This window comes from Tasmannia lanceolata, unplaced genomic scaffold (assembly GCF_043159265.1).
Source record: "Tasmannia lanceolata isolate RefF3 unplaced genomic scaffold, GAP_Taslan_0.1 ptg000019l, whole genome shotgun sequence".
Classification (NCBI taxonomy): Eukaryota; Viridiplantae; Streptophyta; class Magnoliopsida; order Canellales; family Winteraceae; genus Tasmannia; species Tasmannia lanceolata.
Window position 1 is genome coordinate 7404059 of NW_027518696.1, and position 23637 is coordinate 7427695.

The window sequence follows — 23637 nt, forward strand, 5'->3', positions numbered from 1 at the left end:
AGGAATGCTAAACTCAGCGGTGCCCTTGCAAAAATGGGCTGAAAGGGCGCCCTTGAGTTTAGCATACCTCATATGCTAAACTCAGACTCATACTTAAAACCATAATCGAAATATAAATGCTAACAAACAAAAAAAAAACATGTTAATTAATTAAAAAGGATGAAATGTTGGAAAAAATGATAACTATTTTGAACCATGTATTCATAAAGCATCTGGTAAGGGTGGGGCTCCACAAGTATCCGGGTTTTATAGCTGAAGAAGCTATGGAGGATCATACAGGAGGTGGGAAGTCATGGGTTTCTAAGAAACCTTGGAGCTTGAAAGCATACAGAAATGGCAAAGGTGGTGGAGAATGCATTCCAGTGTGCGAACAAAATACAATTTGTAGTTAAAACAGTATATAACTTTGTACATGGTCGCATGCTTTTGGACCAACTGTTGAGTCACTTCTTTCATGACTGGCAATTACCAGATTCAGAAAACAATGTAATGGAACCATAGTTTGTTGCAAACATGAAAGCCAAAATGGTGAGATAGAACAAGGAAACAATCAAAAGACAGATGTTCTTTGGTGGCATCTGATATGGTGCTGTTGCCCGTTCCATCTCACTTTTCTAGTGGAGCATCTTGGGGCCTGGATTATGATTTGAACTTCTTTTTGTGCTTCTTGTTCTTGGGAGATTCTGCAATCAGTGCTTCCTGCAATGCAAGAAAATGTTAGAAACATTTTTGTTCATATTAATTCTTTTATTCCAAAACTTAATTGAAAAAGTACAAAAAGAAATACTAAAGAATGTGAAGACTAAATTTCAGTGCAGTTGATATTCTTGATGTATGGAAAAGAAATGCAACTTTCATGAGTACAACAAAATAAAGGGAAAAGGATGGAAGATATAAGAAAAAACATTCTCATAGGATAATTGGTCATCAATTACATGTGGCAACTGTGTTGTCGCTGAAAAAACCAATGTGCATGGTCAGATTTAAAAAGTCCAACAAGAAAAAAAAACATAGTAAAACACTTCAAAGATTGGATTTCATTTTGGTTAAAAAGATGGTGTCAAAAGACCCTTACCTAAGCTTATTAGCTTTTCGGCCAAAATAAGCTTATTAGCTTTAATAGCCAAAAAAATCAATAACAATCGCAATATGAAATGTTAATACAATTTACCCTTCCTCTACCATGTTAACTTAACGGACTGACAGAACTTACATCTTTATCATCAGATACTCTGAAATTTTGAACCCATATCTAGAGAGCTGACAAAATAGTTGAGTCCTTATTATCTCAAATTGCTGTAGAAAAATTACCTTTTTCCTTTTAGCTTTCTTCTTCTTATTTTTCTTCTGCTTACTTCCTTCTGCCTTGTCTTGATTTTCTCCTTTATCTTGGTCCGAATCCTGCAATTTTCATGTCCATCAAAAAATCTCCAACACCTTGTAATAACTCTCCAAGAACCGACTACAGTAACGTTGAATCAAAGCACCTCAGGGTAGTCGCCAAAAGAAGTAACATGTCGAACAATTCGTCCTGAACTTGAAGTCCCACTCCCACCTGACATAAATAAAAATCAGTTCAAGTCCTGTAACTGCATGCAGGCAGAACTGAAGGGTTCAATCAGAAAGAAAAATATAAATCTGGTCGCAATTACTAAAGCAAATCAGTTCCATGTTTAGGAATACATAGCATATTAGCGAATGATAATTATAACTACAGGCCAATAAGCTTCACATGGGAATAGAACATATCTGCATACCTAAACCAGTCATCCAAAGCACACTTGATTTAAGCCTAAGTTCTTATAGCCGGAAGACTAAAGACTATAGAAAAGTTAAAGAGGATGAAGGAAGGATCCATTACTAGCTTTTAATGTGTCTTTTGCATTTTTCACAGCACGTTCAAGAAGAGCAGGATTTATATTATTCAATCCACCGGGCTCGTTGAGTTTTCTTTCAAGGAACTTTGCTAAAGCTGCAGCTTTGTTTGTTGCCAGGGGTCCACCCGGGTGAGCCAGCCTTTTCAAAACCACAAAATACAGTAGAATAGTTATCAGTAAATACTTGCCTTTCTTAACCTGCTAAAAAATATGGCATACTATACAAGATAAAGAACAGTATACTGATGCAATCTACCCCACTTCTGCCCTGTTTCCAGAATCATTTCTATATATTTTTCGTATCTTTTTTTTAATAAGGATATGAAAAATATCCTTATTAAAAAAAGGTTGATAACGGTTAGACAATCTCTAACAAGTTATCAACCTTCACACCATTAAACTCTCTCCCTCTTAAGAATGTCAATATCAGCCCCTTTTATATTACAGATATGTCTCTCCCTCTTAAGAATGTCAATATCAGCCCCTTATATATTACAGATATGGGATTATGGTAGACACAGTTGGTTACCCTTTGTGGTTGCCACGTGTTCCCTAGAAATCAGAATAGGGTGCAACTTGGGTTGGGTCGGGTCGGGTTGAGCTTTTGCTAAAAAATGAATAGGAATCACCCGGAACCCGACCCAATTTTAAGGTAAAAGCTCAAACCTAATTCCAAAAAATCAACCCAAGTTGCACCCCTAAATCAGAATGACCAGCTCAGCCATTTGGCTTTTTTCAAAAATAACCAAAACACACATGCCATGACCCACGAGTTGAAAGCAGTGCTTTCTCAGACCGCATAAAGCTGGGCTACAATTGCTCCTCTTCTACATAAAAAAAAGGCAGCCCAGTGCACAAGGCTCCCGCCATTGCGGGGTTTGGGGAGGGCTAGATGTATGTAGCCTTACCCCTGCTTTGCAGAGAGGCTGTTTCAGTGACTCGAACCCGTGACCACCAGGTCACAATTGAGCAACCTTACCATTGCGCCAAGGCTCGCCCTCTAATTATTCCTCTTCTATATATAATGAAAATGAAAACCACCATATGAGTTTTTTCACAGGCTGCAACTATTGGGTCACACTGGCACCAAGCCATATGTCATCTCATTAGCTGACCAAAACATCATTGGAGGAGAGGCTGTCTAGCTCGAAATGGCTAGCCAATGGCCGGAATTCTCTCTATAATGCAATTCCTTATAAAGAGAATCAAAAGGAATTGAAATAGAAGAAGAAGAAAAAGAAATTTAGAACTAGGAACTCAAGAAAGCAACTAGAAGAAGCACATGAATTTTTCTTCCAATTCTTACAAATATCCGAAATGCCCTCTAGCGCTAAACCAAAAATTAAATTTCCCTTCCAGGCGTGCTGCCCACCTACACCCCCAGCAAGCTGACTGCGCAGCTTGACCCGCATGTGCATCACGCACGTTAGTGTCACAGTGTTGTGTCGCTGCTAGAATACAAGATATCTACACAACAGGCATCATGGTCCGGATCCCCCCCCCCTGAAGTTGCTCCTTGCGACTCGATCTTCCATGAAAATACATTGTAAGAAATCATTCTTCTCATTCTTAAACTCTGGATTGTTGGAGGTGGTCAACCTAGTCTCTTAGTCTCTTGGTCCATTTGAACTATACGTGTTTGACCGATCATCGATCTCTACCCTCTTGAATAAGAAGAATACTCAGGGAAAGACATGTTCTTCTCATAACATCTTGCCTGGTATAGTGTGTGTGTGTGTGTGTGAGAGAGAGAGAGAGAGAGAGAGAAGAGAGAGAGTTCCTGGTCATTCACGGCATGGTAGAAAAAAGGGGCAAATTTATCAGCTCCCTTCGTTTAGTTATAAGTTATGCTTTAAGTCATGGGGACCCATTATTGGTTTCTTAAGTTAGATTTAAAGATAAGTGTGACCACTTCAATATTCACGCATTGTTCATAGCACTATTCATGCACTGCTCACAGCAGTATCCACACATTTTTCACAGCACTATTCAAGCATTGTCCACGAAACTATTCACGTCACTATTTAAGAGATTTATGTTGGTAGTTTGTGTTATTTTCATTAAGATTAGGGTTTAAAGTGGGTGTCAAGGTGGAAGAGACATAAATATCAATGTAAAGCCCATTTAAGGCGGGTTTTTAAAGTTGAATGAAAAGAAAGGTTTTGGAGAGTTCTTTTCTTTGTTATTGTGTAGCTTCGTTGTTTTTTATTTTCTCTTGTAGAGATTTGGAGGAAGCTTCTATCTATAAGATCTTTTTCTACAGATTTTGACAATGGTAATCCACCGACGTAATAAAGCTGGATCAAACCTTGTTTTGACTGTAATCTTAGCAATCAGTTAGTTATCTAAACAAGGTTAGTGACTGTTATATTGTTTGCAGTTTTTCTTTTGTTTGTACAACTTGATTAAAGAAACTGAATTAAGCTGTTAGTATTTGTGATAGGAGAGGCCCATCAATCTCGAATCCACAAAAATTATCAGCTACAGATCAATTTGGGGTCACAAATTGGTTTAGGACAGCATTTTGTGAATTGTTATAACCTTTGACAGCTGTTTAAAAAAGAAAAGACAAGATGAGTTCGTGCAATTATTAAAACAAGGTAGTGCCAACATCAGAACCCCAAAAACATTACAATGTAATTTGGTTCCTGAACTTGAGAGATTTGGATAATATCATCATCATTAAGTTGGTACCAGATCATCCACAGTAGGAACTGTCCTGCATTAAACACTGATTCAAGATCGTACAGACCAATCTATTGACCAATCGAAGAAACTTACCAAAAGGGACATAGAATCAAACTCTACTCTAAAGGAGAATGTGAAGGAGCTCTCAAAAGGGAAGAAAGAACTGAACAGGCTTGGGTACCTGTTCAAAGAAGAGAGTGATCACTGATTTCTGCCTGAATTGAAATGTGGACACCCTAAGAAAAATACTCTAAAAAAAACTATATCGTCATCAATGCCACGAAGCAGCACCAATGATCATGCTCACTTTTCGTGAATTTTCAAAGACTTGTTCTCATCCAAGCAGATGGAGAATAGAATAGTCATAGCGGATGATTGTTCAATAGTCTCTCTCGATTGAGGTGGCTCTACATTCACAGCATCATAGTATTCCAAAGAGGGGTACGACGGGAATCTCTTTAGTTTTGATAAGACCCAATGTCACGCCCCGACCCCACTGTGTAGATATTGTCCTGTTCTAGGTCATCTACCCTCCCCGGTTTTGTTTTCCAGCAGCACTAAACGTGCCCGACCCACTCCGCGGGGCCCGCCCCTTGGAGATGTTGAAAATGCGTTTACATAGATGCGAAATCCACATATATAGCCCAGTAACTTTTCCTCCCTTTCCCATGTGGGATCTTTCACCCAATGCATGGATTGATTTTCTACTAGCATTTTATTCAGTAATTTGGGATATGATTCATTAACCTATATGCCAACAACAATGTGGTAGTTTTCGCAGTTTAATCCCTATTCGAAAAAGACCAGTTCTCAGTGCATTGAGATTTCATGACAGTATCGTTAGCAAGGATTTTGCAACTATTGGAGATTGTGGGAAATACTAGGGCATCTAATTTCTACAGTGAGATGACTGGATTCCTATCAGCATTTCTTTTTAATTTGATATTAGAAACATTAGAAGAAAAAATATTGGGATTTGGAAATACAAAATTAGGGTTTTATGTCAGTTTCTTCATAGATGATTATGGGGTGTTAAAATAGAGAGATGAAATGTGGGTTTTGATGGAAGAGAAAGATAGAGAGAGAGATTAGAAGAGAAAACCCTAGAAAAGAAAGGGGGAGAAGGAGAGAAGAGACCTGGTTCGAGTGCAGGTGGGCAGAGAAGGAGAAGGGAGAGGGGCGAATCGGCTTCCACGCAAAGCTCGTCGATCTGCTTCTGACAGAGACTCATTCTCATTCTCACTCTCATTTTTCACCTTCTCCATCTCTCTCTCTCTCTCTCTCTCTCTCTCTCTCTCTCTCTCTGCAGAAAATAAAACACTGTTCCCAACTTTGAAATTTGATTTTGAGACAGGCGTTTGATGATAAGTATCTCTTACGGTGTATGTGCTGTTATTACAAGTAGTTATTAGATGATTGTTTGTGTTAGGGTTACGAGTGTTAGTTTTAATTATGTGTCATGTTAGTGGGGTAAATGGGTTGATGATGTGGCTCTCTGTGTGTTTGTATTTAACTTTATTTCAATGAAATGAGGAAAAGAGAAATTTTACAGCAACGGAGACTTTGTTAGGAGAGTCATGGTCCCTCTCGAATCGAGCTGTTACAAGGTTCGGTTGCCTCGAATCAACCTCTCCCCCCCTCATTTCTATTTTCTATTTTGTTTATTTGTGTTACGGCCGATTAGGCACGTAACATTTGACGATTGTGAAATGTAGCCAAAAATGATTCTAAACCATTCATTTGTTAGGTACCGGCCATGGCCTAGATGATCCTAATTTTCGATTTGTGGATGTTTAAAATGGACGGCACAGTATAAAAACCTCCACAAATTTGAGGTTTAAGATCATCTTATGGAGAAGATTTTCACAGCACGGCCTATTGGCCAAACAAATGAATGGTTTCGATCACCCAAATATGTGGGCCCCCTTGTGTCAAGTGACATGGTAGGGAGCATTTGTTTGATACTCATTTGATCAATGCAATTTTTGGGCTAGGGCTGATTCATGTTAGGGTCCACCAAATTAACAATCTTGATATCTAAGGTGGAGATTGGAGTAAGCCACCATTTGAGGTGATTGGCCCAATATCTGTGGTACCACACGAGGAAATGTATGTGCAATCAGGATGAATGCCATTTAGCTAGACCTGTGGTTGAACTAAGAGATCCGATCACATAGGCACGTCACAAATGAGCCCAGAGACAAGACTAACAATTGACCCTCCCATAGGTCCAAAAGAATCTCACTGTTAATGCACATGATTTCGACACAATAGCTAGAGCCGAATCGTGTCGGTTGGATCCATAGCTTAAGGTCCAAAATTATTTCGGATCGGATCCATAGCTTAAGGTCCAAAATTATTTCGGATCGTGACCTAGAAATAGTCACAAAATCAAATGGAGCGTCCTAGATCCAAATGGATGATACTAATGTACAAAATTACCCTTCATATATTATTATTCATTTGTCTATTCATAAGTAGCATATTTGTAACATGTAACTACAAACACCATTTCATTTTCTTACTTTTTGTTTCCATGGCAATTCACCTCCCTCTCAATTTCCTTCACTCTTCTCTATCATGACCTAGGTCCGAATTGTGTACAACTTAAGTAGGACCTTGGAGACTCCGGTCCAATTTGAAATGGATAGTGGCTGATACTAAAAGGATCCAACCCGAACGGATCGTGAACAAAACATAGGTACATCTAAAAAATGTGGTGACCATTTTCTATCATTTTTATCATAGGTGGAGAGCAGCCATAATCCTGTCTCACCCAATCTCCACCGTTGAGCGATAATGGTGAACCTACACCAATTTCGCTTAAGATACAGCAATTGCTTCTACTACACATTTGCAAGGTACTGAATGGACGATTAGGATTGTCTGATCAATACAATTTTTGCAAGGTACTGAATGGACGGCTAGGATTGTCTGATCAACCAATTGGCTCTGTAACACAAGTTTTGATAATGACACTCCTCAATTAAACACTTTTCTGGTTTTCTATTGATAACTGTTGGGAATTGTAGCTGTTGTTCCTGTTTTAAGTATAGAAGAGTAGAATAAAGAGAGGAGTGTGTAACCAAAACAGTGTACCATGAAGAGCTTTTTTTCAGTAATTGCAGGAGTGCTTCTTCTGACTATATGTGGACCACTAGGAATGACAACTTTTTCATGAAATATGAACAATTGCAAACAAGAGACCCCATTTGAAGAAATGGAAAATTAGACATGTGTAACATAGAAACAGTATCTTGGATGTGTTTGTGCTCTTCAATCATCTTCATGAAGCTCCTGTGAGATGATGTCTGAAATGACCAAAGTAGAGAACAAAGGTAAAAGTAAGTAGCTTTTTCAAATTTGTAAGACTATGAGAAGTTTCATTAAAATATTTGAAAATAATCTCCCTATAAGTTCCTTTTCGTTGCAAAAGTACCTTGGAACCTCATCAAAATGAAGCTTTCTAGCAGCATCAAAGAAGCTTCATTGGAGCTGACAAAAGAACCAAAACAAAAGGCAATTCTAAAACACACACTTGCTATGAAATTTGAGAAAATCTGCACTTGGGTCATATTTTATATATCCAAAGGCTCATCCAGGAAGAATTTCAGTTCACCAGCCTTAGCAAAAGCAGATAAAAAAGGATAGTAGAAAAGATAACTAATGGGCATACTTCAAAAGAAAGAACCTCAAATTGATCCTTAAAACAATGAATAACCCAAATCAATAAGGTCATTCAGCAAGTAAGTTTCAGAAGTCTGAGCAGGATTCTGGAAAAATGGATTCAGAGCTTCCATGAAGAAGTCATCCACCATCAGAGAATTGTCATTGATAGTGGTGGGAAAATCTAGTGCACCCAGCTCCCATGAAGGCTCATCAGCACAAAAACCATTATTCAATTCATCAAAACACAACGAGTTTACGGCATTTGGAGCAGTTGCAGAACTGCCATTGATGGGTGAACTAGTACCAAGAGATTGAACTTGAGGAGGAAGCGGAGAAGAGAAAATTTGATCACCATAAGAAAAGTTTTGAACATCCAAGCCACAAAAAGTGCTAGTTTCATTGTTGGAAAGAGTGGGGATTGAAGGACATTTAAAGCAGCTATCAGGAATAATGCTGCTCAAGTAACCAGAGCTAGTATCAGTAGGGAAAAAGTTGTTGTCTGTGGGAGGCCCATATGGAGGCTGAGTAGGCTGATTACACGTGGTGTGATTTGATTGGCTGGAAGGAATGTTCAGAAATGGTGCGTTTGGACTGTTGGGTAGTTTGGTTTGAGGGTAGATGAGGAGGGGTCCTGATGATGGTGGGGGTGGTCTGAGGTTTTGTGGGTCAAAAGGTGTCAGGAGGGTCTGAAATGGGGTGGTGTTGTCAGGGTAGATAAAGTTGGTTCTTGCTTGGGTACCCTTCATGTTAAGGGCAGCCCTATCATAAGCAAGTGCAGCTTCTTGAGCAGTGTCAAAGGTCCCAAGCCAATGCCTTTCTTTAGTTGAAGGGTCTCTTATTTCAGCAGCATACCTTCCCCAAGGCCTCCTCCTCACACCAAGAAACCTTCCTGGTTCTGCTTGCTTTCTCCTGCCTCTTCTATCATTTGAGTAGGATGGTGATGGGTTGGAATGTACTAGAGAAAAACCCATTTGAGATGAGCATGTTTTGTCAGCTTCAAAGGGTTTATCAGAGGTTTTAGAGGAGGTCATAGTGATTACAGTGAGGGAAAAGTAGTTGAGAGAGGGGAATGTTGGGAAGAGGAGAGACAGAAAGGAGAAAGGAAATTGGAGAACTGGGAGCAGTGTGTTTTTGGTTTGAGTAGATGGGGAGAGTGGTAGGGGATTTAAAAGAGTGAGGCTTTGATCATGGGGGTAGAAAAAAGGACACTTGAGATGGGATGGGAGAATATCTCATGAGGTGAGGACCATCTCCCCCTCTACCATCAGTTATTTTTCTTTATTATCTTTTTGTCCTCAATTAAATAACTATTAGGTAAAAATTAAATAATAATTGAGGTTGATAATGCTTCAATCAAAATTTACTGATTTACTACTTATCCTTTTTCCTTTCGGGGGTTTTGTGTTTACACAAAAAGGACACTTCTAAATTTGATATTCTTACAAATTTACTATAAAAAAGATTGTTAGGCACTCTATACCCTATTTTAGTCTGCATAAGAATAGCTGAAATAAGCGCAACTTTCAAGAAATTTAAACTACGAGGTCTGCTTAGTTTGTTATAGTTTCCATCCACTGCTTCAAAACTCTCCACATCAATCATCTACTCGCCTGAGTCAATTCCCTTTTACCTTAGCCAATTTCTTGAGTGACTCCACATTTTTCCCTACCAAGTCGATCAAAACTCTTTTTGACTCTCAGAGTTATGACCGTGTCAACCGAGTACTCAGACACACCACACCGAGTTGACTAGGATTTGCTAACTGCATTTTGGCTCGCATCTGTGTTTTGAAATATTGTTCCCATGTGCCTCCGCATTCTAAGTGAAACAAACCAATTGAATTCCTTTGGTGTTCTTGACTGTTTCAAGATTTTCAAAGGAAGTAGTTAGAATGGTCTCACTAATTGTTAAATGTATTTGAATTAAGATAATATTTTTTATGGAATTGTTGTCTCATATCTAACCCCCATTACAAGTTAGGCTCATGTGGGACGTATGAGTCTTCCTTTACCCCATAAGAGGGACCATGCTCTGTTTGTCTCCTTCATAGGCATGAAAGAATAAGATTGTGGTGGTTATCTGCCTCAAACATGTCAGGTGGTGCTAGAATCGTAAGGTTTGAATATCTTTAGACCTTAATTAAAAAGGTCAGGAAGCTAAACAAGACAAACATGGGACCTATGGTCTTTCAAAAGGAAGTAGAAAAGGGAGTGAAATTGAGGTAAAAAAGAGGGGCAAAAGAACACTTATAATGGACAATGCAATAAACTACACATGACATGGGTGGTATAGAGATATATTTGATAAATAGTGACAACAAGGAAATATAAAAACATGGAACCTGTCATTGCATCCCACTTTTTCAAACTTGGCAAGGTTTTGGCCTTGAACTAAAAAAAATGGGTTTTGCTTCTTTGGCAATTCTCAAGTTCCACAAAGCTCCACTGGTCACTATCATAGCCTCATTTCATTTTTGAAAGCAGAATTTAAATAAAGCACAAGAAATGAAAAGGAGAAAAATTAAAGAAAGCAGAGGAGGATCACCCATGTGTATTTAAAACTATATCAATTATGGTTGTTTAAATCCCCTTTTCAATGAGACTTGGACATGGAATCTATGACTCTTGACTTTCCCACTATAAGTTTTAGTGTTTAATAGATTTATGATGAGTTCCTTTTCAACCCTTCTTCTCTAATAGCAGGTATAACATATTCCCCATAGAAAACTGTGTTTAAAAGAAGAACCCATTTGTGATTTTACTTTGTTTAAAGATTAAGCATTTCTACAGATTGTCCCATGGGAACCCACCCATTGATGTAACAGTGTACCTAATAGAAGTACCCCTTGTACTGTACTAAAAGAGAGTGTTTCCCAACCAAGCTAAAATAAGAAAGCAAGAGCTGGGGTACTTACTGTTGGGAAATTTATGTTTCTCCCCTTTTATGTTGGGAGATTTAGGCTTCTTCCCTTTTATGGGGCTGATGGAGTTCCCTTCTATATGCAATTTAAAGTAAAATGGATTGGTAACAGAGGGATGTCAGCAAAATGATCCATGTGGGGATATAAAATTAGGAGAGATAGTTCACTAAAATGGCTTGTCTTCCCTTTTTCTAGTCTCCAATCTTGGAGTTGTTTGGGTCAGATAGGAATAGGCACTCTCTCCAAAACACATGCCTTTGTCCTGAACAAAGGTCATCCGGATTTTGGGGAATTGATCATGTCATTTAGACTTGACTTTAGAGAGAGAGAGAGAGAGGCTACTTTCGGCCTAAGATGATCAAAAGCGAAGGCTAGAAGAAAGTGAACATGGGTATTAAAATAAGTATAATTTTATTGGAATTTAAGCTTCTTTTAATGTAATATAGCATACAAAAGGAAACCCCCCAAAAAATCTGATACACAGAAGCTATAATAAAGGCAAACCCACTATCTAAATAACCAGTTTTACCAAAAAGTTGGCTACATGACTCTCAATCGAAATTAGGAGAGTTTTCACTTCCCATTTTCCAATTTACTTGAAAGGGGATGGTGATGAAATCAAGACCCTTTATCTTGTAAAACATCATGAGGCGACCAGTGTGATCTCAGTCTCGTACATAAAAATAGGGATTTGCTAAGCTCCATCGCAATAGGCTTTTCGCGGCTGGTCTGTTGCACGTCAGACCAGCCACCTCGTGAATGGAGACAAAAGCCGTTTTCTTCATTAACGAGGTGGCTGGTCTGATGTGTGACAGACCAGCCGCGAAAACCCTTTTGCGATGGACGCTAGCAATTCCCATAAAAATATGTTGAAGTTATGGGACCCATTAAATGATATGGTTCCATTTTGTTTGTCTACACACAATTTTTTCTTGAATTTGTTTTTCCCTGAAAAATCGAAGATCCCGATGTCTGGTAAGCCATTTTTTTTAGGTAAAAAAATTTCTTCAAAATGCCTTGAAGAAAATACTACATCCTAAAGTTTTCCAAAATTTTCTTTTTTTAAGGTAAAAATATTAAAATAGGTCTTTTTAGCATTCTAAGCATGCCCCTTGTGGAGCATCAGATCGACGCTCCTAATCACCAAGAAAATGTGTCATTTGTGCATTGAATCATGGTTGTTTTTGTTCATTGAAACAAGATTGCCATGTTAGTTGCTCTCTTTTGAAAATGGACTAATATTTTCATGACTGAAGTCGTATATTTTGTTGGTATTTTAATACAAAAGCAACCATGTTGGTATTTTACAAAGTTTTTTTACTTACAAAAAGAAGCCACTTTAGTTTTGAAAATGGTTTGCTCACTTCCTTCACAAAAGCGAATAGTCCCGTATTGGAAAGTAGAGAAAAACTTCATGTATTTATATAGCTTTTCACTTCTTTAGCTTTGTGAATGAGAAGAAGAGAAATGGGGCCTACGTGCATGAGCCACCAAGTAAACCTGGTGGACTTTTGGCTATACCACACGCGTGCCGCCCGGCTCAGCCCTACTGGCCGCGCGTGTGAGTCAAGGTTTTTCCTTCTCCTACATTTTAATTTTTGTTACTGTTACTGTCCATTTAACTTCCCTTTACCTTCGCTGTTACCTTCACCGTTATTGTTTAGGTAAGCCAGCGTACCTGGGTAAGCCGGCTTACTGGAACGTCATTAACTGGGTAAATCGCGCAGTACTCGGGTAAGCCGGCGTACCTAATCGATGTGACTACTGTTTTCTTCTTGCTTTTTCTATTTTACTGTAAACAGAGACTTCTTTCTTCTTCTTTTATTTTACGTATTTTGTTGGACAATCAGAGTGTTCGGGGGTTCGAATCTCTGAGATCGTGCAGTTCTTGGAGATCGACGGTGCGTTGGGCTGTTGTATCCTGAGGGTGATTGGGGCGAGTAATCTGCTGCATCGGAATTAATTTCCGCAGAGGCGCAAATTCACCTTAAAGAGAGCGACAAAGTCCGTACCTCATCTCGCCGTATCGGAAAAGGTTTCACTAACATTGTTTGTTTGATTGTTTCTGTTTCTCAACAGAAGTCTGGTTAGCCGTATTATTCTCTAAATCCACAACATATTTATGTTAAAATGAAAAGAAGATTTCAAATTCACCCATTGTTTTACTCTTGAAATTAGTGTATCCAAGGGATTGACTCATAATATGATACAATATGATCATATTTGGGTCCCATCTGGATCAATCTAGTCCATTCATGTGGTGGGGCTACCTTGCATCACCCTTGATCAACAAATGCTCTGATCGGACGATCTAATCATTAACAAAGAGCCTGCAAACCAATTGTAAGGAGAAACAAAAAATAGGAGACCGCCTGCATTGTTGATCAAATTTTTGTACGGGCGATCTAAGGTGGGACCACAAGTAGAGGGCCCAGATCGATCCCTGGCCTCTCAACACAAAATTATGAATCAACATGGCAATCTTTTTTCACATGAATCAGCACATTTCCTTTCGATAGAGTAAATAATAGAAATTGCAAAGTAACAACAAACTGCATTCATATATCATTCGTAAATTGCGAAATGATATTTCCACGCCTCTGTCCATCTTTTCATGAAAAATACTTCATTTTCAGGAAAAGACAAACAAAAGTGATGGAAATGGAGGCAAAAGAGAAATAGTCGGGTTGGAAATTCTAGAAAAGAGTGTGGAAATATCAATAGTTTTAAAAATATTATTTATTATGCAATATAACTAATACTAATAAAATAAACCCCTTGATTGGGGCACAGAATTCTTGGGTGAGTGATGAAATTAGCAGTGCTCATGTTTATATCACTTGTAATTAGAGGAAGTCTAAACTGAAGGGAGCCCTTGCAAAAAAGAGGTGAAAGGGCTCCCCCATTGGCTGCACATCACCATCATGTTTGACTTTTCAGCCGTTATTAATGCATGATGTGATGTGCAGCCAATAGGAGAGCCCTTTCACCTTTTTTTTTGTAGGGCTCGCTTCAGTCTAGAATTCCTCCCTGTGAATTAATATCGCTTAGATAAACGGTAAAAGAGATGAGGATGTGCTTATTGGAACTTGGGCACATTCCTCTTAGTGGCTAGCTTTTGAGAGTGAGTCCGAACAGTACCGGCCGCGAACCTTGCTTTGATACCATCAAGGTTTAAAATTTTGGTTTCGGTACCGGTTTCGGACCCTGGAATTTCGAAATTTCGGTAAAATATTAAATTAATATAAAAAAACAGTTTTTTCTGTCAAATTTCGGAAAAACTGAAATTTCGACCGAAATAAATGACCGTTTCGGTTTTGGTCGATTTCGGTGTCGGAAAATCCAAAATTTCGGACTGGCAATTTCGGATTTCGGTCGAAATTTAAAACCATGGATACCATGCGAAACAATCCATTACCCCAAAAGCTTAAGCTGTCAATCATGGGATTTGCTAGGACCATCGTTGTTTGCATTTTGATAGCCTGTTGCTGCATGAGAGAGCAGCCCCGTAGACTCACTTTTCAACAGATTTTGTCTTATTCATTTAATTCATCTTATTCTCTTTCAAAATTATATGAAATTCCTCATTATACCATGAAATTCAGATGACTATCAAGATGCAAGTAGTGACCAGCTATCCATGGCCAATTTAAAAAGAAAAGACAAGGTGAGTTAGTGCAATTATCCTGATTGTGGCACACGTGTCTACACTTTTTGGAATAATTCCACTGTACACGTGCCATGTGTGCACTTTTTGGACTAATTTTGTTCAACAGGGCCCACTTGAATGAGCCACGCTTACAAATGAAATGATCAAATATATGGTCCTACCAAAATAAAAAAGAGAGGTGGTGAGATGAGAAGAAAAAAAGCCAAAGAAAAACGGCCAAAACCATGTTGAGAAAAAGAAAAAGAAAAATCTTGAAAAGATTTCTGATGTCTAATCTACAGGTTTCACATTAACATGAAACAAATCAGCGGCCGAGAACTACGCAATATTAATCTGCCACGTAGATAAATTTGGCATTACTTGAAAATCACAGGACCTGTTTCTTTGGCATGCGTGACGTGACACGTGGAGACTGTTTGCCATGTAAGCACTGATGGAAACATATTTTTTTCTGGAAAATGATATTCACACTCCTTTGTTTCTTGTTTTGAAAATGGCATGCTATACTTCAAACCGTGGTTTTAAATTTCGGCCAAATTTGGCAAAATCCGAAATTTCGTGTTTTGCAAATTTTCTGAATTTCGGACAAATTTCGGTCATTCGGCTGAAGTTTCGAGAATGATTTTTTTTTAAATAATATGGTATTTTTTCGAAATTTCAGCCCACCAAATTTTGTAATGAATAAAATATTTTTTTTAGGGAGATGATATTTTCACTCCCCCTGCATTACATGCACGCTCCCCTTTTGACCTGATTTGACGTGAAAGTTTTCACCTCAAATCAGGTCAAATCAAGTCAAAAGGGGAGCGTGCATGTAATGCAGGGGTGAAGATATCATCACCCTTTTTTTATTCTTTACCGGATTTCAGCCAAAATTTTGTGATTTCAGCCGAAATTTCAGTTTTGGCGAGGCCAAAATACATACTGAAACCGAAATTTAAAACCATGCTTCAAACATGACACAGCTGCGCGTTGTATTTCAGTGAAATGAGAAATTATACTAGTGTGCCCGTACAAACCCGTACTTTTCGAAATGTACAGTACCCCCCACTCCATAAGTCGATCCAAACCGTCCATTTGTTGGGATACAAAGTAAATAGGTTAACATGATACTAACCGTCCGATCTATAGAGGGACTGCACATTATGGAAACTTCAATTGATCAGATTAGGATCATCCTATGGATATATGTGATTTTTGGGACACAACCTATTTACCTTGTGAACCAACAAATGGAAGGTTTGGATCATCTTATGGAGTTGGCCGTACCGTACTTTTTAAAAAGTAAATTTTTGTAAGGCCACCCATCACAAGTGTTTGGATCATCTTATGAATATTTTTGGAGCAAGGGTTTGGGGGACCAAGAAATGAATGGTTTAAATCATCCAAAAATGTTGGGCCCATAGTATTAAGCTGTGGGCCCTTAAATGAACGGTTTGTAGATCGTCAAGCCATGTGGTCCTCACCATTTTTAAAAAACTCGCTCCTACGGAGTGCCATTATTGAAACAAGAGAGTGTGGTTATAATAAAGTATTTTATTTTCCAAACGTTATTATTATTATTTTTTCACGTGGAGACCTAAGTATATATATATAGGTGACGTGTCGAAATCTTAGCCGATCGATGTGACCCGTGTACTCTCTCTACGTGTCGAGTGCTGAAATGATGCCGTAAAACAATGTAACTGCCGTACGGTAACCGCGCGTTTACTTACTACAAGGGACGTACCCCTTACGTGTCGATTTTTTATTGCGTACAGTCGAAATTTAGTGCAAAGTGTCGAGGAAGAGCACGTATGACGTAGGAGAAATACGGATACGAGGTTTTGATACGTACTCAGTACGGGTCGGGCCGGATCAGGATGTACGGGGTAGTAGGGGAAGCCTCAATAGAAATAGTAGAATCGGATCTTCGAGAAAGAAGGTCAAAGATATGGTAACGTGAGTCTGACTAAGACGCGGTTTTTTTTTTTGGTTTCCTCTGCATGAAAAGACATGGAAGTTGTTATTTGTCTTGCTCTCATCCGACAAACATATTTTCTTTTCTTATTCTCGCACGCGCCATAGATCGTGTGTCGGAAGAAAGTCCGTATAGGGGGGTGTGCTTATCATTTTAATACCTTGTGTTTCATTGGCAAATCGCAACCGTTCACGTGTCTGCTTTGTTAGATCTTAACAATCCATTGTGGCAGGCCCCGCACTATTTGTCTTGCTCTCACATTTTCCCACCAGCTTAATCTTTTTCCTCAGCCGTCCATCTAGAACGGCAGATTTGAAATAGAAAAAACATATAAAAAAAATCTCAAACTCTTAATTCTCATCTGGGAAGACAATACGTGTGGTAACCCATAACTACACCTGATCAAGAGGCTATTGGTAGCCGTTGATCTAACACGCGGCTATTGGTAGCCGTTGATCTGGTAGGGCATAATCCAGCCATTCAAGTAAAGATCATGCGGAATCAAAATCTGGTCCATTTCATCAACCCAAATTTGGGCAAAAATTCCATAAAAACCCTCATTTGATTGAGGCATTGTGCTGACATGTTCAAGATGCGGCCGCGAGAGCGTACTTTATGTTAGGATCGGGGTAGAACTCACCCTCAAAAGATAGCCGTTAGGGGAAGGGTGCCCAAATCCTTATAAGCCCATCCACATCGCTCACCCTCAAAAGCTAGCCGTTAGGGGAAGGGTGCCCAAATCCTTATAAGCCCATCCACATCCTTTCACATTCCGATGTGGGTTTATTGCTTTCACAAGGAACCCTCAACAATCTACCCCTCCACATGGAAGCAACGTCGACAATCTCACCCATCCACGCAGGTGCAACATCGTGGGAACTACGAGATCTTCCCCGAGGGATTTTTCCGTCCTTGGAGACATACTGGAGTTACCGAGATCTTCCTCGAGGGATATTTCCACCCTCGGAGGCAGACCTGCTCTGATACCGCTTGTTTGGTCCCGGGTAGATCTCACCCTCAAAAGCTAGCCGTTAGAGGGAGGGTGCCCGAATCCTTATAAGCCCATCTACATCCTTTCACATATCCAATGTGGGATTATTTCTTTCACATGGAACCCCCAACTCTTAGTAGTTCTTGGATCACCAAGTGAGTCCAATAACCACTTTTGGACTCACAATCTGTTGTGGCCTTTGGCTTTTGAGAACCGACTGAGTCCAAAACTGATTATTTTCCAAAACATTCAGTTTTATCTATACAATAGATAATTGAGAAAATTAGGTGTTATTTAAAACCTTGTAAATGTAAACTTTGATTATTTATTAAATATGCTTCATTTATTTTGCACATTAACATTTCATTATTTATTAAACATGCTACGTTTATTTGTACATTAACGTGAATCAATCTAAGAATATTTAACGGTTAGAGTCAGGCGGTAAAGCGTTTTTCAGATTGAATTATACACAAAATCAAAGAATTCAATGATCGAGAGCAGTGTATTTTTAGAGTTAATTACTGAAATATTATCATTAAATCACATTTTCAATAAATATCTTTACTTATGTTGAAATTTTTCATTTTTTCTTAGCCTCCTATTTAGAACTTGATATTTTAAGAGAATGATAGGTGCAAGAGCCGAAGAAGGGCCCTTAAATAGATCCACATCACTAAGTGCAACCGAATTCAATTTCTCAACCGACTTTAAAATTGACATGGATTTTCTCAGCTGTCCATTAGAGCTACAGATTTGAAATGACTAAAAAAGAAAGAACAGCTCAAATGCGCATTTTTCATCTGAAGAGATGATATGAGTGATAACCAACCACCACAGTTTTCCAAATTTCTTCATTGCTCAACTCATAAGAATTTACTTGTTTATTACTGTGAAACATGGCTACAAATTTCTCTCTTCAAGCGATGTGGGATTATACGGTATGAATAGACCCAATGGAGCTGATATTCTCTCTCTCTATATAACAGCACCCCTTTGTTTATTTTTAACTTTACTCGTTGTTTAGTTTATTCTAATGTTTGGCGTACCGTTTGAAATAGCATTTAAAACGACTTAGTGCGTGGGGGGCACATTTTTTCATTTTTGTGAGGGGGATTGTTGATCCGATAGGCCATCATAGGATGGCCAAGTGGCCCAGGTCCGACACCAAATGGAGATCTCATCAGTAAAGATTCAGAGGTGTGAAAAATCAATGGATTGAAGATAATCTCAACAGATTTTTATGGCATGATCAACGCTCTAAAATCATCAATCTTATGGAAAATGACTAATATGTCCTTATTTCATAAAGAGTGCTGCTATGGAAACCGAGAGTGGAACCAAGAGTATAACCTAACAAATCCCCACATGCCACAGGCACGAGAGGGGTAGTTTCGCCATTTTCATGGAGAAAAAGGCCAAAAATCAAGGGAAAGATTTCTAAGGTGTCCTTTGCGTTGTTTTTTTTTTTTTTTTCTGATTCTTTTTTATTTCTGTATTCTTGGGTTTTCCTTTCTAGAGGCCCCCTCTTTTATTCAATATTATTTGCCATTTCAAAAAGAAAAGAAAAGAAAAAGAGTTCAATGATATTATTAATGAATCAGCGACCTTAGATCATTGAGGCAAGGAATTGTCAACCAGACACTTTAGATATAACCCCATTGATGGAGCCCTAGGGTTAGAGCTTTTGATGTAAATGAGTAGAAATGAACTTTCATAGAATTTTCTCTCTATTTTGTAGGAAAATATCAACCCTTGTAGAACTTTGAATTTCATTTTTCATGGATTGTTTTTGTTTGTTTTTTGGGTAGATCCAAGTGGCCCATAATTTTCAGCCCTGTCATTGAAATTTTCCAATTATCAGCTAAGGTAACTGTCAGGAGATCAGAATGTGATTATCCAGACTAACCTCAACCATAGGATATTATTTCTATCTCGCAAGCAAACAAAAATGTTTGTTATTGCAGCGGATTAACTACATGATTAGAGGTTGGAATGTTCGAATAGCATCTAACTTGACTAAAATATTATGAGATTATCTTCGATGAACTATACAATATTAAAAAATATTGGTTTAGAGTAGTGTAATGAGACCGCTTGATTCGATGTCACATAGTTAGGCACATTGGTTAATGGAAAATTAAAATATTTTTCCGTAACACAATGCGGCTCAATTCTTGTCAATTCAAATATTGTGAATTATTGAATTTGATTAATCGAAAATTTTGTACAATAAAAAAAACAGATTGTGTTAGTTATAGACTTCTTGCTTGGTATCATGTTCATATCGTTGTATTGAGATTGTTGCTTTGTGTCCGAGCAGAGCAAGAGTTGCCATGTTATATTCAAACTGAACGTAATGCAGCCTTGTTAGGAACAAGTTGGCTTGGTACCTCAAATGGAAAGATCAAGCATTTAGGTGTTCAACCAACATAAAAGCTATAAATACTTACCTTGAACTTGATCAAAGTTTGCTCCAAATTTAGATTAAAATTGGCCAATGGGATGGTTCCCCTCATGTTTCAGTCTATTCGACTCTAACTTGCTGCATCAAGGCAAATCGATTCAAGTTCCTAAACATTTCTCAAAGACTATCTATTCATTTTTCCTAACTATATTTAGGAATTATAACACTATAAAACAATTACCTATGATTGTGAACTTGAGGAAATACTAACTACAGGTGCACACATGTAGTTTAGCAGACTGAACCCCCCCAATTCACCTAAAGACCAGGCCATCTGTTTGGTCCCTATGACATGATATATTCAATATGAAAAAGAACATCCCTGCAATTTCAAGTTTGTGGATCTAAAGATAGCATTCCTCTTTTTTCTTTTATAGTTTCACAATAAACATACTGTTATATTAATCACATTGAATAATTATGAAGTATACTGAATAAATATGAAAAAATTAAGAGGTACTTTAGACATAATAAATATAAAATTATGAAGAAACATCATATAATCTTATTAAGTTGACGGCTGGCGTCTAAACCTTACAATTCAAACTTGGCACCTTAAACTCAGTTAAGTTTTTAAACCATGGTTTGGACAATCATTTGATGAGGGAGGGCTTAACCCTAATCAAATAAAAAAATTTATGCGATTCAAGAATGCAATAATAATGGTTCATATAAATAAGGATCAAATAACAAATAATACAACACGAAAACTTCCCAAACATTCCCACCACAAGAAAACCGCGGTCCAAAAAGAGGAAGATATATGCTGATATTGAAACCTTCAATGTAAAGGATGTGATACATACATGTCCTTCATTAAGATGGACATGGATTCTCAATAGCTTTGCAGAAAAAAACCACCTTTGTGTCTATGCTAGGGCAACCATGACCAACTAAAATTTGAATACCGTTTCTCGACAATAACATGAAATCCCTTGTCAGTTCAGCACAAATAGTTAGGTCCTGTTTGTTTTGGATTTTGAGAACCAATTGTGAGTCCAAAACTGATTATTGGACTCAAAATTAATCACCAAAATAGTTAGGCCCTGTTTGTATTGCATTTTGAGAACTGATTGTGAGTCCAAAACAGATTATTGGACTCAAAATTAAACGTAAATTTGAGTCCAATAATCAGTTTTGGACTCACAACTGTTTCTCAAAATCCAAAACAAACAGGGCCTTAATGAGCAAGGCATAAAATCCATAGACCAGGATGATTGGAGAACCCAAAGCAAATGAACATTTCTCTAAGCTTATCCTATAGCTTATACGTTGTTTGAAAGCTGCTCCAAGGATGCAACGAATAGCTAAGGTTTGTTGACGATCCCTGGCTACAATCCCAGGGACATCATAAATAGTACCTGCGACTCCTGCTTTTTACACTTCGCATATGCCACAAGAAAACAAAATCAGAAAAGGGTACCTAAAAAACCACAGAAGGCTGAATGAATACACTGTAGAAATTGTAGTTTAAACAGAATATATGCATGCATTACTGCCCTTTTGCAACTCAAACAGTGTCATAGAGGGCTTTCCAAACTAATCAAACAACATGCTTCATCACCCCATGCCTCATTTATCACATTTTGAACGAAATTGAATTTCAAACATAGTTTTCAATTCTCATTCAGAAGCTTAAACAAATAATAAATGAGAAATAAATATACACAAATCAAGGTAAGAGAGAACATCAAGACATCGAAACGATGGCGACAAAAATTGAGACAAGGGATTGAATCGACGGCCCCAAAATTACCTACTTCGAAGCATTTTCAAAACTCCATGCTTTGAGAGAAGGGATTTGCTAGCCTCCATCCCATAAAGCACCTACATGCTCGTCCTTTGCAAGTGATGACAACCATTACAGATGAGATGAATTAAATGACTAAAACAAAAGTGAACATATGCGGCTTTCATCACTTGCAAAAGACGGAGCACGAAGGTGCTACTGCGAAGGTGGCTAGCAAATCCCTTGAGAGAATGGAGACATTGAAAGGTTTAACTAGAGGCAAAAAGTGACCGGACCCGCGGGTCCACCCGCCCCTCCCTTAATTTATGGGTCTGGGTCACTAAATTAGGTACCCGTTGAAATTTGACCCGGCCCATACCGGTCCCATCAAAACTGGGCCGGGCTGGGTAAACACGTTGGTGCCCTTAAAAACCCAAATGATCGAGATTTTATATGATGTAAACCCTTATAGTCCCGTATTTTTCAGAAGTACGAACCACATCATAGGATGATCCTAGCCCTCTATATGGAAATGATTTTTTGGGCACAACTTATTTATGTTATGGCCCATCACACGGATGGTTTGGATCATCCTATTATAGTGTGTGAATAAATAAAAAAACAAAAAAAAAACAAAAAAAAACTGGGTGATCTACGGGTCCACCCGGCCCATACGGGTGGGGTTCAGGTTCACAAAATAGTGACCCCATAAGATTCCGGATAATTTGTGACCCACCCTGTGCCAGACGGACCCGTATGGGTTGGGTGATACCCGGCCCGGCCCACCCGTTTGCCAGGTCTAGGTTTAACCCTTTGATGTGTTGCAAATACCAATTGTGGGGCCAATCATTTTATATTTTATGTTTTGATAGTGTGAGGCCCACCATTTCACACATCATGATTTGATGGCATGGGCCCCCCTTCAAAAAAATTCAAAATTAAAATTTCCCTTGGTTTCAAGGAAAATTACAAGCCTACTAGACCTAGGATTTTTTCCTCTTGGATCATTTTTGGGCAGTGATATTTCCCCCACCCCTCTCCTTGATATTTCTCTCTCTCCCCTCCCCCCCCCCCCCCTTTTAACAGTTATCGTTAGGATACACAAAGGGGAGGCTGGGGTGGAGGAGCCACCGTTAACTTCAAAAGGCTTAAAAGTTAACGATTTCTGTTAAAGGTGGGGAAAATATCCATTAGGCGGGGGGGAGGGAATGGAAAATCACTGCCCTAATTTTTTTTTATAGCTCATGTTCGGAAATGATATATTTGCCCCTTTTCTTCCCTAGGCCACCCGCTTGTAGTGTAAAAGGGTATTCATAAATACACTAGATGGGACTCGCCAGGGAAAAAAGGGAACGAATATATCACTTCCCCTCATGTTTTGATGGGGTGAGGCCCACCATCTCCACCCAAAGTCCAAACTCATAAATGGTGTGGCCCACCATTTTATACCTCTTTTTATTGGTGGGGTCATCATTTTAGTCCCAAGGATTGTGCCCACCATTTCCACCCAAATCCATGCATAGCGTGGTGCCAAGCATTTTACACCTCATGTTTTGATGGGGTGGGAGCCACCATTTTGCACCCAAGCATAGCATGGGCCAGAAACGCTAGTAGGGTGTATAGTCTGGCAAATGTATTAAAAATGCTAATCGGATGCATCGCAACC

The 23637-nt window shown here is 38.6% G+C and overlaps 2 protein-coding genes across 2 annotated transcripts; both read right to left on the reverse strand.

The window, feature by feature from the left end:
- Nucleotides 1–325: 325 nt before the first annotated feature.
- Nucleotides 326–5876, reverse strand: LOC143853455 (E3 ubiquitin-protein ligase). Its single transcript, XM_077363229.1, has 5 exons — nt 5703–5876; nt 1862–2016; nt 1488–1555; nt 1312–1401; nt 326–699 (listed from the first exon to the last, which is right to left on the reverse strand). Exons 1-5 carry the CDS (start codon nt 5828–5830, stop codon nt 640–642), a joined length of 501 nt encoding a protein of 166 aa, XP_077219344.1. The 5' UTR covers nt 5831–5876; the 3' UTR covers nt 326–639.
- A 2159-nt stretch (nt 5877–8035) lies between these two features.
- PUCHI (Integrase-type DNA-binding superfamily protein) lies at nt 8036–9300 on the reverse strand. The gene has a single exon (XM_077363296.1). The coding sequence runs from the start codon at nt 9263–9265 to the stop codon at nt 8270–8272; it is 996 nt and encodes a 331-aa protein (XP_077219411.1). The 5' UTR covers nt 9266–9300; the 3' UTR covers nt 8036–8269.
- Between the last annotated feature and the right edge of the window lie 14337 nt (nt 9301–23637).